At 40.7% G+C, this 16,810-nt stretch overlaps 1 protein-coding gene across 1 annotated transcript in view; it reads right to left on the bottom strand.

Moving 5' to 3' along the window:
- Positions 1 to 15,936, bottom strand: part of SPRED1 (sprouty related EVH1 domain containing 1) — a 58,689-nt gene extending 42,753 nt beyond the window's left edge. Inside the window, exon 1 of the mRNA XM_064713816.1 lies at positions 15,489 to 15,936. Within this exon, the coding sequence (XP_064569886.1) occupies positions 15,489 to 15,517 (29 nt within the window). The 5' untranslated portion in view covers positions 15,518 to 15,936. The remainder of the gene's footprint in view (positions 1 to 15,488) is intronic.
- Between the last annotated feature and the right edge of the window lie 874 nt (positions 15,937 to 16,810).

Raw genomic sequence — 16,810 nt, 5'->3', positions numbered from 1 at the left:
AAGCAGCTCTATTTGGTAGCCAAGATCCAAAGTACAGGCCTTTCCTCTCAAACAGTGGAGCTCATTTTCTGTCACTGGGTGACAAAAAGACAGCACAGAACAAAGCCAGTTTTAGGGCCTGAAGTAGCTAACTGAGTTGCTCCTTACTTTTAAGGAGCAACACATCTTTATGGGGAAAAAAAAAGTACAGGATTCACAGAAATTAAAAATAGGGGTACTTGGATAGATAAGAGCCCTTGGGAGCATAGAAGTTGTTGCTGAAAAGAAATACCAGTGGATCCAGACAGGTTTCTTTAAACCACTCTTATCAAATACTATTAAATATAAAAGTCTTTAGCTCAGCATACTAACAATCCTAATCATAGCAGACCAATCCCAACCACTCCTGCCACACTACTGAATAATCAGCATATGCCTGCAACTAGAAACATCTTTTTATGCAAACACTTGGGCTTCAGTCCTGCAAAAATTTAAATATATCACTCTGAGTAGACCTACAGATCTCTCTGGAAGTCTGTAGAGTTTATCACACACATAAAAGCTAACACATATTTATAAGTCTTGCAAGATAATTGCTTTTGGCAGAATATAAATAACATTGCTCTAATGTGTTTCAGCATCATGGTCTCCTGCTTTAAGAGCCAGCCATTCTGGTGAAGCCTGTCATTCTTCATATAAAGAGTGGCAGCTGTATAGCCCACAGAGACATTTAAACTTCTCTTTGCATTTTCTTTAAAGTTTCAGAATAGTGTTTGGGCATTCTTTTAGAGTAGCAAGAAAGCTAACAAGTGAAGCCAATAAAAATTGCCTAAAAATGCTTTCTTACTAGTGCCATGGATACCACTGGTAGGACTGGAAGCAATTCTTAGACAAACTATCTATAGCTTCCAACACTGCCAAACAGAACATCAATTAGGCTGTGGAGTTTACTAGGTATTTTTCCAGAACTCAATGCACTGGGCAGCAGGGCAGTAATTCACAATGAGAAGCAGCCTTAATAAAGGACTCTAATGCTCACTGTACTATATACTTCAATGAAAAACCTTAAAAATCTGTTACAAGAAGAGTTCTCAAATAGCAACACAGGCATCTGAAATAATTTTAGAAATTTAATGCCAGCAGTTTGCCTGATTTCTAGATGCATACCTAAAACTAGGGCCCAGATTTCTCTCCCTGTTAGTCTTTATTTTTTTTTCTTTCAGCATTGTCTTACTGTCTCTACTGCCTTTCATGTCAACTTCTAACAAGGATAGTCAGGAGCAAAGAAAAGTAGCTTCAGGTTCCCTCAATGCCATTGAGAATTAGAAGAATGGTATATACCACCTACTGCAAGCCCCAGCTGGAACAGCAGACCTGTCTTGGCAGGAGATCCAGTTCTAATTAGGGGAAAGAAATTACTGTATTTTGTAGACACAGGTAGCCAGCCCTTACAGCAGCTTTACTTTTGCCCTTCCATGCTCCTTCCCTTATTTTCATTCCATACTTTCATCTCTCTAATGGTTTATCTAACAGATAAACCACCTTGAAAAAAGATTTTACAGTTGAGGAAGTCTTGCATGCAACACCAGACCTGGTATAATTTAACTCTAGTTCAACAACACAAAAAATGTAATTTAAAACACTCAGCAGCTCTCTCAAACCCATATGAATTCACATTTGCAGTCAGTATCACCTTGGCCCAGAAAACCAGTTAGAATTTCCTTGAATTCAACTGATTTCCATTAAGCATATTTTGATTAGTGTACAAAAATGGCACATACATTTAAGTGGAATACACAGGCAAATTTTGAAGTACCTAACTTTTAATCAAAAAATCCTTTGTGCCTCAATTGTATCTAGCATAAACCAGCATCTTAAAAAAAAACCCAAACAACCAAAAAACACACAAAAAACCCAACAACAAAAACCCAACGAAACAAACAAACAAGAAACCCACCCAGTTTCCAAGTATTAATGAATGAACCTTGACTGCAGAGACTGAAGGAAAGCAGCACAGGCAATCTCGGCCCTACTTCACAAGGTCCTTGATCAAGGACAAAACCCAAGAGCACCAGCACCTCCCAGTCCCTTCTCTATCTGCTAAAACAACACCTTCACATCAGAAAGAAGGCAGTTGACACTGACATGACCACTAATTCAATGCATTTCCTAACAAAACTGAACTGCTAAGTTCTTCCCTAGAACATCATGCTTACCTTTTTCCCTCATCACCTTATTCACTTGGTTCTTGTGAGACAAATGGTTTCAAGAAAAGAAATACCCATGCAGTACACAGATGCTGAAATATTTCATATAGATAAGACTAATTTCAAGTTCTACCATCAAGCACGAACAGCCAGTTACATCAAAAGATTAAAACTCCATAAGCTGGCATAGCAATTTCAGTAACTTCTAAATGCCTGAAAATACAGCACTTCAATTAAGAGCAGATAAACCACCCAAATCTAACTTTCTCCTAAGGTCAAATGAAGGTCTACCAAACAACCACATGGTAAAGTATCCCACCAGACAATCCAGAAAGAAATAATATATTTCAGCTCAAACCTTCTGATGAGGAAACAGATGCATCTGGAATTTAACCAAGTTTCATAGCAAATGGAAAAGATAGAGAAAGGATGTCAACAAAAATTTTTGCCAGAACCTATATGGAAATTCTTGTGTTTTTATGTAAAGCATGATAATCTTCAGTAAAGCAGCATTAAGTTGTTAAAATAACAAAATACACTACTTAATCACTATTCATTTGTGATGCTCTTGGAATACTGTCCAGATATAAATGGCATCTCTGAACATCTTCAATGTTTCTATTGAGTTTCTCAGACATCTTCAAAGGGACATTACCAATCTCCCAGAAAGGAGAAACTGCAGCTGACCCCTCTGTAGTCTTTCAACAGTCCTGAATCATCATCTGCCTTGTCACAACTTCCCCAAACCATTTCAAACCACAGATCTGTTTTACCATGAAAAAGCAAACAAGTGAGCATTTAAGTTCAGTAGATTTTAAATAAATCTACTCCCACTCTCTCTCATTAACTGATTTCAACTGTAAATTTGCTTTAGTTGCTTTAAGAGGGGACTATTAACTACATAGAAACAAAGTTATTTTGTGTGTCAAAATGACAGCACCAGTACTCTTATATTTAGTGAAACTGGATATGTCAGTGTTGATTAAACACTGCAATAATGGAATTCTCTTTTATTTCTATTTTAAATGGCTGTTAAATAAACAACTGTAGTTTATTCTGAAATACTTCACAGGCTATCAGAAAGGGTCTGAAAAAAACCCAAACCAAACCCTCAAACGTATCCTGAAGAGTTAAGCATTTCAAATAAAGTAGGCTATCAGAAACCTTTACAACAAAGCCATTGACAACACATATCAGATATATCATTACAAATCCTCATACTGCTTGGGAGCTGGGGCATTTACATACATCTCTCAAAAACACCCAAAGAACTATGAAGATGTGCTTGTGAGTACCCTCTTCTGTGTATTTTTACAAAGGAGCAACAACTTTGAGACCCTTCAGAGCCACAGATAAATAATTTTGTGTAATCTCAAGGAATATGATTACCACTGAATTTAACTTCACTCCTGTGGATCTTAGAACCTCACTTGGTATTAGCCAAGACTGAGAAACTGCAGTGCAAGTCTAGTGTCTATATGAATAAAGCACACACAACATTTTCCTTTGTGAAGAAAATGGTACATAAAGGAGCTTGAGAGACTGAAGGTTAATGAATCTAAGTTTATCATTAGGAAAAAATCAAATCTTCAAAAATAGATAGACAGAAGGAATACATAAACCTCCCTACTTGCACTGCCAGATGCTACAGCAATTTCTGATCATACTGTCAGGGAAATGAAAAGAATACAAATAGTAGCTGGCTATTTAACCTGTGAGAACTATTAGTCTGAGCTCCTTGTGATCTACTGGAATATTGAATGAAGAAAAGGTTAGACCAAAAGATTTTCCTACTTTTTGTCCAGCATTGTTATTGACAAAGGACAAATCCCAAAGAAAAACAGGAATACATCCTGACAAAATCATTTGCTGAGTTACAGTAAGAGCCCACTGCAGAGGAAAGTAAGATCACTCTTTTGGAGAACCCCATTTCTCAATGAAAATAAAGCTAATGGAAGTTATATCCTACTGAAAAGATACAACCACATTTTTCTGGTTAATGATAAAAAGATTGAACAGCATCTTTAATTTCAACTATTAAGACTGAATTCATCAGGAATCAAATGTACTGTTTTACTCTTTAGACAAAATAAGGGAAGCTAAGTAGTAACAACACTGAAAAAAATCCTCTCAGCAAATACACCTAGATCACAGATATTAACCAAGTAGCTGACAGTTATGTTTTCTCCACTGTAAAATACAGGGGTATAAGTGAGGAAACAAAAAAAAAAAAAAAAAAAAAAAGCAAGCAATTAATTTGTACTGTAGGATACCACAATTTCTGCACTGCCTGACTGTAATTGCCTTTAAAACAAACTGTGAAGCAATCTCAGAGAAGCTGACCAAAATCACTCTTGCCCTTGAGAAGTGTCACTTGATCCTTCCTCCTTTGCCATGTGAAATACAATTAGGTTCTCTCTTACAACTTCTGTACTGAAATGATCTTTTATTGAAGTATATGGCAGAGATTTGGATCATCATGCTTTATTTGGGATGCTAAGCTGATCCAAGCTCATACTGAAAGGAGCATGAGGATTTTTAACTAAAAGCTCTTACTTCATCCTTGAGCTTCAGTTGAGGGGCTCAAGCTCAAGCAGCATAGATTTGCCAAATGGTAGAAAAGCCAATCCTGTATCTGCCAAGAGCCTCTCAGGCCTAAAAAACCAGCTGAAATAAGACAGGGTAAACTTATTTCTCATTACTCCTCAAGTCTAGTGCGCACATTTTGGTTTTGTTCTGAAAAGGAGCTATACATCTGCAGTTCTACATCAGAAAAATTAGTTGGCAAATATCAAAAAAGTTGAATTTTCTGTAGCAGAGAAGTGACTCAACATTGATTTTCAATATTTTTGCAATGTCGTCTTTCACTGATGAAAAGAAGATGAACTTGTAGCCTGTGGGAAGCATTCTCTCCTTCTACAGCAAAAGAAACACGTTTTTATTTGGGTTATGTTTTTTTGTTCCAGAGTGGTAAAAGACAAACTTCTTGCTAGCATTGCTCAAGGGTAAAACCCTGGTATTAAGACCTGTAAGGATGCCAATGGGCCAGTGAAACATCTCCAAGACATACTAACCAGTGGCTTACTTTCCAGAGCAGTTTTTCAGGATAATCTACATGAGAACACTAATAGAGAAGTATTCTGAAAAAATGCTTCCTAAAACTACTAAAAACAAGCCAAAATCTATGAGGATGGGGAGATACCCACACACTTCAAAACCACCACATTCAAAACATGGAAAAGATACATCACTTTCAGCAGTAACGAAACAATCAAACAAAAAAACAAAGAAAGAACACAAAGAAACAAAATAAACAAAATAATTAATGCAAAAAACCTATAGTTTTTAAAATGTACAGCAGAGAAGGAAAGAAGAGAGAACCTGAAAAAGTGTCACTAATTAGCCAACTAAGGTTATTAGTTTTCCCCTAGTTAACCACAACTTTCTCCAGAACAAGGAAAATAAAAGGCCTTCACAGGAAATTACACTATACTAAACTACAGCACTCTAAATTCACCTGCTCTGGAATAGCTTCCTTGAATAGACCTGTTCTTCATCCAGAATTCAACTAATAGATGAAGAAGAGCTCATGTTTTCTACCTTGCTTCAGGGGAATTAATGTGGACGTGTCCTCCTTCTGCAGGATTTGCTGACAGCCATGACTGAGAAACGAAAGCTTGTGAATTCATGCATCGCCAGCCCAGGTAGTTTGAAGAAAAGCAAAATGAGGTTTGTGTCAGTGACAAACACACACTTGCCCAAGCATCTCCTTTACACTGTGCAGAACACCCTAAGTATACACTAGAAGGTACTTAAAAGTATACGATAAGGCAAGACTACTTCACCTTCTAAAACCATTAGCAAAAAGTCATCTTTGCCCCTCAGACAACCTGAAAACAGGGAGGCAGGTAATCCCGTAACAAGATTCCCTCAGCTTGCCTGCAGCTCAGAGGTTGGGGTGCAGGTATGGTCACAGACTCAGTTTGCCATGTCCCAGGCAGATGCTTAACTGATTCCTGCAAATCCTCCATTACCTAACTCGGGTTGTTAACATGCACGATTCTTCTGCATCACCATAGTAACAAAGCACGTACATTTTAAGGTGCATATGGGGGCTCTTCTAGAGGATGTGTCAAGTTGAATACATTTAAGACAATATAAGATATTTTAAGCTAGCCCCGTTCAGTACAGAAACAGAAAGCATGAAAGTACTGTGCTAGAGATTTTCACAAGACTGCTCAAGCAGTGGTTACACATCCATTAAAAAGTTTTCTGGAGGCTGAAAGAAGTAGAAGATGAAGAAAGATTCTGTCAAGACACTTATGGGTCTTAATGCATTAAAACAACTGTGTAATTAATAATGGCCTGATTTACACACACTGATTTCTTTGGGAACCACAAAGCACAACACAGTAAAAGATCTTATGAACACAGTTTACCTACAAGTTTCCCACTCACTCTATGCCTCCAGAAAGCAGTAAAAAAGATCCAGACAGAAAACATACTTACTCTTTTTTTTACTCATTAAGAAATGACAAGCAACGGGCACTTCCATGTCAATGAGAGTGCCAAGTACCTTGAGCTTACAGGCCTGAACTATGACACCATTCCTGTAGGATACAGGAGGGACACCACAGAAAACCCAGGCTTAATGGCACCCCTTACATTAGGTGGCCCCACAGCAAATAAGCCCATACATTGATAACAGTGTCATGGCCACTGCCTTGCCACATTGAGATGCATGCATCTAGTGTGCATGACTCCTCTTAGCAGACACCACTGCTGCCTTAAAGAACCAAACCAAAATAACGTTCAACATGGCAAATGTATTATTCCCCAAATAAACTTCTCAGAAAATTAGAGAGAGGCTCTGAACTGGTGGGGAAAAAAACCCCAACACTAAAACCCTGCCTTTCAGGTAATGATTAAGAATATCATATTAGCAGAAAGAATGTAAGAAACAGCATGCTACAAGTCTGGATGCAATTACAGTGATATTACCAACATTTGAAATGCTCACATAGTTGAATTCTGAAGATTAAAGACTAAAATCAGACTAAACTTAAGAAACAAATCAAACAAAAAAACCCTAACAAATCTGTCAGAATATTGCTTTATTTTTCAATATTAGTATTAATAGAATTTTAATGCTTACTAAGATGCAGTCTTCAATTACACAGAACCACCTGTGCATGACCAGAAGACACAATATTCCTCCCTGGCACAGGATTAGTAAATTAGACAAGCGTTTGAAAAAAAAGAGAATTGGTCATTTCCTAATATTGAAGGTTTGAGAGCAGAACCCAGGCAATCTGATTACAATCATGTATCTGTCTTATTACCAAAATCATCAAAATTCATGCATCCTGGCCACATGGATTTTATTTGCACAAAAAAAATCTCAGTTCTCAAACCCAAAAATTCTCAAACATTTAATTTTACAATTTTGCATTCCCTTGGCACACTCATTATGTACAATTGTTACCAGCAACCAATTTCTTCTTAAAAATCTTTTGAAATTAGAGACAGCAATGCCAAAATTATTTTGCATCAGTAGCACAGATCAGTATCGTTTGAATCACAAGTGGAACTTGTAATGAGATAGTTAACAGCCCCCTGAAGAGAGCACAAACACCTATCTGAAGTCTGTCCTGCTATAAGAAACTTCCAAATTACTGTTGGCCCTAAAGCAAGCAAAGACCAGTGATTATCAACAATAACTAGTGCTTACAGACATACAGCTTTGTTACATAAGGTCAGCCCCATACATAGATTAAAGAGCCCCTCAGGATTTCCCATTTTAAATGTATAAATCTCATCTCTAAATCCTGAATTAGCTTCTTTACACCTTTTAAAAATGTATTCCTGTTCAATGTTCAACATGTATCAGCCTCAATCACAGGCCTCATATTAAGACACGCTGTACTGGGATCCAGAATAAGCACACCATGCACAGAAAGGAATACCCGGGGTTCAGAATACTTTAGCACATCTGAAAGGTTAAAAAGTTTCTAAGCAGCTACATAAAAATTCCTAAATCCGAGCAGGCGCAGTACTCCCACCTTTCACTAACCTTACTTAATCCTTTCAAAAAAGGCTAAGGAGAGAGAAATCTCTTCTGCCCTCAAGGTTTATACCACTTCACCAAAACAGTTCTGCACAATTTCTGAAGGAATAAAAACTCCTGGCAGGAATCCTCACTGACAGCTACATCTTACCATTCTGGAGTTATTTAGGGAAGACAGTCAGTCTCAGTAACAATTTTTAATAAACTTGGCACTAGATTTCAGTAATTGTTTCATTGATTAAAGTTTTGATGCTTCTTGTTGGTACGTACCTTTGTTGACAACATTTGACTTTACTTAAAGCTGAAATAAATCAGTTTCATTTTTGCTTTGACAAACTTCAGTTCAGTATCTCAACTAACCAGCAGGAGTCAAAGAAAAAGGGTGATTGTTAACAGTTGTCAGATCATCATGGGGAAGGCCTATTCACTTATTGCTGTTTTTCTGGAGGTCTTTAAAACCAACTGAAAAAACCCAACTCTTCGGCAGACTTTAATGACACCTGCTCTTGCAAACCACTCCAGTCAAAAACTGGCTCACCAACCCATTCAAGCTAAGCATTTGGGCCACAGAATTCCTTCTGGCATTCTGAACAGGCGAGTGTTAAACTTGCTTTAACAGAATTAGACTTCCTTACATAATTAAAACATTATGAACAGCGGTAGTAAAGACCAGGAATGAATACATATGGAAGGGGGGAAGAAGAAACAGATGCCATATCACCTAATTTTTAAAATGGTTTAGATGTTTCAATTATACACATTTGTGAATTCTTGCATAGTGTACACATGAAAAATATTTCCTTCTGAATGGAAGTTTGGTATCACACAGCAGTGCAGAATGGAACACACTAACTGAGGAAGTTTCTACGGCCTGTTTTCCCGGTCTGAATTATTTAGTGTCATATGACATTGAGTTCTTACAGAGAGAAATGCTTGTGATTTCCTTCCACAGATAGATTAATTTACTGTCATTATACTGGGACAAAATTAATAATAGTAATAATAATAATAATAATATCATCATCATCTGTTTTCCCCACCTTAAGTGGAGCATTGGGAGTTAGGGCATGTGTGCAGCAAGTGAATAGTTATTTAATCAGAACCACACTTATAAACAAATTCTAGCACTCAGAGCACTGAAATGCAAATTTTTTGTCCCTTAGTATATCTAAAGACTTGTAGGTTGCCTGGGTTTTCTTCTTTTTCTTGTTCCTATGTAGGAGAAAATTAAAATAAAGCAATGAATATCGACAAATTAGTATCTATTTTTAAACAAATTGATATCACAGATACCAGCATGAACATTACTATAAAGATAAGCTTGAAAATATGAGAAAATACAGGCACTTAAAATGTCTGCTTACTTTATGCAAGGGTAAGTGCTGTTCAATACCACTGCAGTCTTATAGATTGATTCTTATTACAACTTTCAGGTAGGAGAGGTACTGTGCTTATGCTAGTACGACATACCATAAAATATTTTACTATATACATAATGTTATCACTTTATGAATGAGAAAAACCACAGGGAATAATGACAGACAACAGATTTTACTAGAGGATAGTCTAAGCAATAACAAAAAAAAAATCTTCACTTACAGAGGACAAAAAACCAAGCACAACAGAAGTATGTATTGCTATTGTCTTAAATCTAGAAATAGATGGCAATACACAAGAGCATTCAGTCCTCTTCCTTTCACCAAAAAATAAGCATTGCTGAAGACAACGGACACGCCTAACAAAGTATTAAAAAGCATTAAAAAAAAGTTTCAAATGTGTTTACACCTTATTGAATTTTAATTTGGAAAATCTGTAGCACATTAGTTGCCCAAAATTAAACAGATACAAAACAATGGAAAACGCTTTCAGAAAGAGATAAGAATATTTTCAAGGGAGAAGGGAGGAACAAACTATATTTTTAGCGAACATGAAATTTCTGTTTGCAATCAATTCTAGCCATTCAATAACCGTGCTAGTTTAAATTTACTTGCTGAAGTGTTGTTGCACACTAGAACAGAAAAAAGAGAAAGACATTTCCTTCCTAAAGCAGCCATACAGAAACCAGGATCCTGAACAATATGGCAACTTCCAGACATCTTTCAAAATCTTCTGAGTAACGTGGGACATGTTCTAACTGAGGAAGAAGAGCAGAAGGGAGAAAGCATTTAACATTTGAACAACAGCATTTAAGACAACATACACTCTATGTCATATCCTAGTCACTCTTCTGGAATCAGCAGAGTAAAAATCAAAAAAGACAAAATTATTTCCTTTGTCTTCTTTTTAAACTTGTGCTAATACTCTGAAGAGTATTTTTTATTTCTAGTATTTGTCACAACCCCATTAAATCATCACCTATACATGAAATTTCTCCAGATATACACAAGAATGAGTAAATAACACAAAATTGCCAGCATTTACCCCCAAATGTACCAGGATTGCCTTCAGCTTTAATCCTGTGACTTCTGATCCTGTCAGGATATATTCTTTTCATGAAACATCTTTACTTTTAAAAATCACACTCATGTCCTCACAGCCACTTTAACACATCAACAGCATTACATTTTAAATGAACAAAGGGAAACACTCGGCATTCTTGAATTCAAATATTATTGCTGGCTCCAGTTACTGAAACATCCAAAAGCATTTTTCTGCAATATCACAGTAATCAAGGACTGTTGCTAGGGTGAACCTTTTTTTGAAAGAAAAAAGTAAAAATACCCATCCCCCCCAACTGACTCTCAGATTATGTAACATGCAAATTCAGTTTCACCTTCAAAATAGTGTCATACAATATAAAGCCAAACAGACAGCAAGAAACATTTCATAAGACTGGAAAAGCCTCCCAAGGACTCTAAGCTACCTTCCCTCAAATGAAAGCATATCAGAATTGCAATGATTTAATATAATCAATTGGGTTAGAAAATCCTTTCCTTAAAAAAAAAAAAATGGTTCTATTTACAAATTCCTTTCATTAAGGGATGAAGAATTTCAGAGTCTATATATGCCCTGAACTGCAGAAAGAAATTTAACCTGCCAAAAGGTGTTAAAAACCTCCCAGAACTAACAAGCCCAAATTAATAGGCATTACTTTCTGTGATACAATTTCACATTCAGCTTTCAGTATCTAGGCTTGTAAGACAAATTTAATACAAGTCTAAAATACAAATGAAGTACAAACAGTATTTTCATATATATTAAAGGAAGACATGAATAAATACATTATTTAAATATTTTGTTCACCTTTACTTTTTCAAATCTGCACTTGAGGATGTTTACAGCACCATAACCTGATGTTGTTAAGCACACAGCATTAGAATATAGTGTGTTTAATTTACAAGCTCTTTAATTAAATTATCTATGAAAATGAGTATATTTATGTGGTAAAACAATCAGCATGTGACAGTCTGAATCTGTAAAAAATACAATATGTAAAAGCAACTCTAAATATGATTCGAGAGCAGTAGCATTCCCTGAAATAAAAAGCAGCCACCTGCAATAGAGAGGAAAGTAAACAAGCCAGCAAAGCAGGGCTCCTACTTTTCGACTGCAGCAACTACGACTCCATCTTAAGCCTGTCATCATTCACCCCTGCTGAATGAGGGCTACACAGCACAACAACCATTCTGCTTTCCCTAACATGGAAATTCAGTCACATTTCTGGACAGCAATTAAAACCTGCTACCAAAAGAGAAATTTGGAATAGTGCTCACTGACACGACTCCTGCAACATTATTATATTCAGTTGCATGAGTAGCAATTTGACCCATGAGTTCAAAAATCCTAATTCCTTCATTTAGAAACGGATTGGTTTTGGGAATATATTGTGTTGATGCTGACCACCCTGACTGCAAAACGTCACTGAGGAAGAAAAAGAATAAAATTATCTGGAGGTATAGAAATACTTTCATTTAACTAATACCTAACTGAAAAATACAATAACAACATTACAAGAACAATGTAAAAATCACCAATGAAGACTCATCTGTAGTAATCAGAATTTTATTAGGCTGTCTTCCATATGTTCATGATCGAGAAGAAACCCAGTAGTCCTTAATGTAGCTTCTTAATTAATCTTTCCCACCACCACTGAGAATTTATCATTAACTGAGGTCAAACTCCAGACACCACAAATATTTATATCTGACTTTGTAAAATGTAGCTTTATAAACAAAGAATAATGCTCAATCACCAGAATATTCCTGGTGGCTACAATGACACAAAATGCATTGCAAAGTACCCGTATTCACTCCTAAATGCCGAAAGGTCTGTTAATGAACTCAAGGCCATTGATGCCATCAATTCTACTGATAAAATTAAACACAGTGAACTCCTAATATATGAATTTCAATTTGTAGATCTGTCTTATTTTCACTAACAGTTCATCTGGAATTTCAATCACATTTCCCAGCCATTTGAAGTGACACACTTGTGCTATGTGCAGAAGCAACCAGAGAGAAATTATGACTCCGGCCACACCAAAAATGCTGTCAAGAAAAGCAAAGCAACTGAGAAATATTTTTCTTATTTTATGTCTAATATTTAAATACATGAAGTAAAAAAAAGGCAAACAAACAAAATCTCTTGTGTATTTTTTAAGAAAAAGCATCGTTTATAGTGCTTTGTAAAGGTATTTATATAAGAACACATTTAGTCCTATAGCACCATTGAAAAAACTCAAAGCAAATACGGTATATGAGCTTTCCTTCCTTGTATTAAGTAAAGATTAGTAATATTCCACATATTCTCTTAGGCTGTACTAACAACATGCCTCCTCCACTCCATGGATATATAATTAAGGATCATCTCAGTGTAATTTGTTAAGATAATGAAAAAGCATACTCATGAGCAATGAACATCACCATTTTAACACTGGCAACCACAAAACAGTTACATCAGAAAAATACACTGTCTGTTCTGGGGATCCTTCATCAGTAAATTTCACTGTGGGTTTTTTTAAATTTCAATATTTAAAATCAAAGATAATACACTGCCCTCTAAACAATTTCTGCCATATTAAAAGCATTCCTGGTATTCTGATATTTCAGAGGTCTCTTTAGCCACAGCACAGGTTAAGGAGAAACTACAATTGCTAATCTGCTGTAAAATTCTCAGAGTAAACAGACAGAAAAATAAATTGCAATGTTGATTTCTATCAATTTAGCTGTTTTCACTGTCACCTGTATTTAATAATAGGCAACATTTTCAGATGCCTCATTAGGTATGACTGCCTTCCTTCTGCACCGTGTTGATCTCTTGCAGATGTAAGACTGTATCAATAAAATGTAAATTACTCCAAATGGATTAATACCCTGTCTCGAAAATGCATTCAAAATAATAAATTTGATTTTCAGTATTCTATTTTTGACTCTATTCATGAAGGGGAAAATATTTCAACATTTTATGAATAAAACTCTTCCTAGTTTAAATGTAAGATGGTACAGCGAGAAGGTACTGATGAATTCATGCTCCTTTATAGGAAAAGGATAAACATAAACCATAAAAATAAGCCTTCCTCGTCCCTCCACGTCTCCCTTTACAGTGACTTCCCACACTCGCAGCCATAAGCCCTCTTCCTGCTGCCCTCTCCGATAAACCTGCCGGCCTGGCTGTCTCTCCCTTCCCACGCAGGTCTGATCTGCGAGGCTGCTGAATGCAGACACTGTACTGCACTGTGAATGGACAGCCAGGTATTTTATGAATGGAGCTGATCACGTGCTCCCAGCACCTCCCCGAGCTGATATTTCCCACATAACTGTGTCAACAAGCAGCGAACAGCACATATTAATACAGCAGGTCCTGGAGACCTTCCGCCGCCGGCCGCGGCCCGCAGGCCGGCCCTCAGCCCGGGAGCAGACGCTTCGTGCGCTCCGCAGGGCAGGTTCCGCCGCAGGTCAGCGGCGGTGACAGCAATTCTTTTTTCGCAATTTTTTTTTTTTTTTTTTATGAATGGAGATTGTGGTATGCAAATGAGAGCGATTCACAAAAAAAAGGAAACATGGCGGCGGCGGCGGCCCCGGCTCCCAGCCCCGCGGCGGCTCCCCACGGCCCGGCTCCCCCCGGCCCGCTCAGCGCCGCGGGCGGCAGCGCCCGAGCCCCGAGTCCCGCCGGGCTCCGCTCCCCGCGGGGCCCCCGCGCCGCTCCCCGGGGACCCGAACGCCGCGTTCGGGGAGCGCACGGGAAGGTGCGCAGGCTTGGCTCGGAAGGCGGCAGTGAAATAGGAAATCCATCTTTCCTGCCGGAGGAGCCCCGTCCGCACCCTGCCTGTCAGGTCGGCAGCTCCCCGGCCGCTCACCGCTACCTACAGATACAATGGGCGCCGCGCTCCCTCCCCACCGCCATGGCCGCGGCCGTCACCGCATCATTCATAAAATCAGACCGAGCAAACACCGACATCGCAAATCGTAACGCTACGGCTCGGAGACCGCAGCAATCAACTTTAAACTTCCCGATCACAAGAAAAGTTTCAAAATACTTTATATTCCTGTCTCAACGCCATAAAGAACTCGGATGTTTTCTGACAAACATTTACCGCCTCCGACCCAAATGTATTTCAAAGCCTGATTACATGCAAGGGAATACAGCCGCACAGACACACAATCTCCTCTGAATTTCCTCCAAACCAGCCACAGCAAAAATATTAAGAGATCCTTGAACTCTCCCTTTCCTCTCTGGGGGTGGGGAGGGGGGAAGGGAAGGGGGAAAAAGTCCCAAGTGCTCATTAAAGAAAAAATAAAGGAAAAAAAAAAAAAAGAAAGGGAAAAAAGGGCTTTAGGGTAGGTTTAAGCTGTATTTACACGGACTGACTCATCCAATTAAAATTCAGGAGCAGTTTCCTGCAGGATGAAGCTCCCACACACTAGTTTCCATGTGAAATATCTACAAGTAACAGGATTTTTTCGGAGGTAGTACGTGCCGACACCTCTCTGGGCATTTCAGACCCATCCTCCCCCTCCAAGACACCATCGTTACCTGCACCCTTTTCTGCCGGGCTTTAACTAAACCAAGCTTTTCCGGCCGGCGGCTCGCAGCCCTTCCAAACCAAGCTCCTTCACAAAGAGGGAGCTTCTGGGCTTCCATGTACGCGAGCAGAAATGCGCAGTCCGCGCAGGGGGAGGACAGCACCCGTACGTGCGCGGGCAAAGGCCCCGCGGGGCGCGGAGCCGAAGGGACGCGTCGAGCCCCATCCCCATTCCGATCCCGGGGCGGAGGGGAGGGGGAGCGCCGCCACTTACTCGTTAGAAGTCGCCGTCTCTTCGCTCATTTTCTCCTCACCACGATCCGACAGGCACACGGAGCAGCACCGACGCAGCCAGGGCGCAGCCAGAACTCACCAGAAACTTCACCATTGTTACCCCCGGTCTGCCGCCCCCGGCCAGGGCACGGGCCGTGCGGTGAGTAAGGGAGAGGGGCGGGGGGAAGGAGTAGGAGAGCGGTCTTTATCCTGGAAACCCGAAATCTTGACGTCCGGCGGTGCAGCGTATTTCCCCTGTCTTTGGAGACGATGATGATGGTGGTGATGGTGAAGCAAATAGAAGCAAAACCCACGGATCTTCTGATATCGAGCTGCTCCCAGTTAGAGGGGGATAGAGTTGTGGAGACAAGGGAGGGCTCCCCGCCGCAAAAAGCTGCGCCGCACCGTCCTCCCGCTGCAGCTCATCTCCCGCTGCAGCCGCCTTCGCTGCTGCCCTCCTCCTCCTCCTCCTCCTTCTCCTCCTCCTCCTGCTGCTGCTGCTCGGCCGCCTCCCTCCCTGCCCGCCCGCCTCCCGCGCACAGCCGGGGCAGGCGGCAGCAGAAATTCCTCCAGACACCGGTGCCGCCACAGGCCGGGGCAGGCGGGGAGGGACGGGGAAAAGGGGGGCAGAGAGGCTCGACGAAGATCTCCCACCCCCTCCAAAGCGACGTCGAGCACTGCGGAGGGAGGACGCGCCGGCCCGAAGGAGAAGGCTGGCGACGGGGGGAGGGAGGCGTTTTAAACCAGCCTGGGGGTGGGAAGGGGGGGGACGGCGGAGAGCGAGGATGCGTCACGGCTGTTTGTGTGAGGAGAGGCGCGGGGAGGGAGGGGGAGCCGAGCTCCCAGGGCGAGAGAGGAGCTCTCGGCTGCAGGATGAGGGGGAGAGGAGGGAGAAAGCCCGCGGGGAAGTTCAGCGACGGCGCTTCCTCCCCGGCAACAACTCCATTAGCGGCCGCTGCCGCCGCCTCGGCTCCTCGCGGCCACCCCCGCCTCCTCCTCACAGGAAAACTGGGCGGAAGCGTTGACTTCAGGCTCCTTCCGCCGCCACAGCTTGATCCAAAATAACCACGGGGGAAAGGGAGGCGGGAGAGGAGGGAAGAGCGAGGGGAGGAAAGTAATCCCCTTAACCCGCGCCCGCCACCGGACGGGCTCGCGCCGCCGCCCTCCCCGCGGCGCCCGGCACTGCCCGACGCTCGAGTTTCCTGAAAGTAGTTCCCTCCCCCTGGCGCTGCCTCACGCGCTTCCCGGGGAGCCGCCGCCGCACACGCACGCACGGCGCCGCGGAGGGATACGCGGGCTGCCCGCTGCCGCGCTCCTTCCTGC

This window comes from Zonotrichia leucophrys, chromosome 5, assembly GCF_028769735.1.
Source record: "Zonotrichia leucophrys gambelii isolate GWCS_2022_RI chromosome 5, RI_Zleu_2.0, whole genome shotgun sequence".
NCBI classification, from domain to species: Eukaryota; Metazoa; Chordata; class Aves; order Passeriformes; family Passerellidae; genus Zonotrichia; species Zonotrichia leucophrys.
This window is presented reverse-complemented; position numbering and strand designations above follow the sequence as displayed.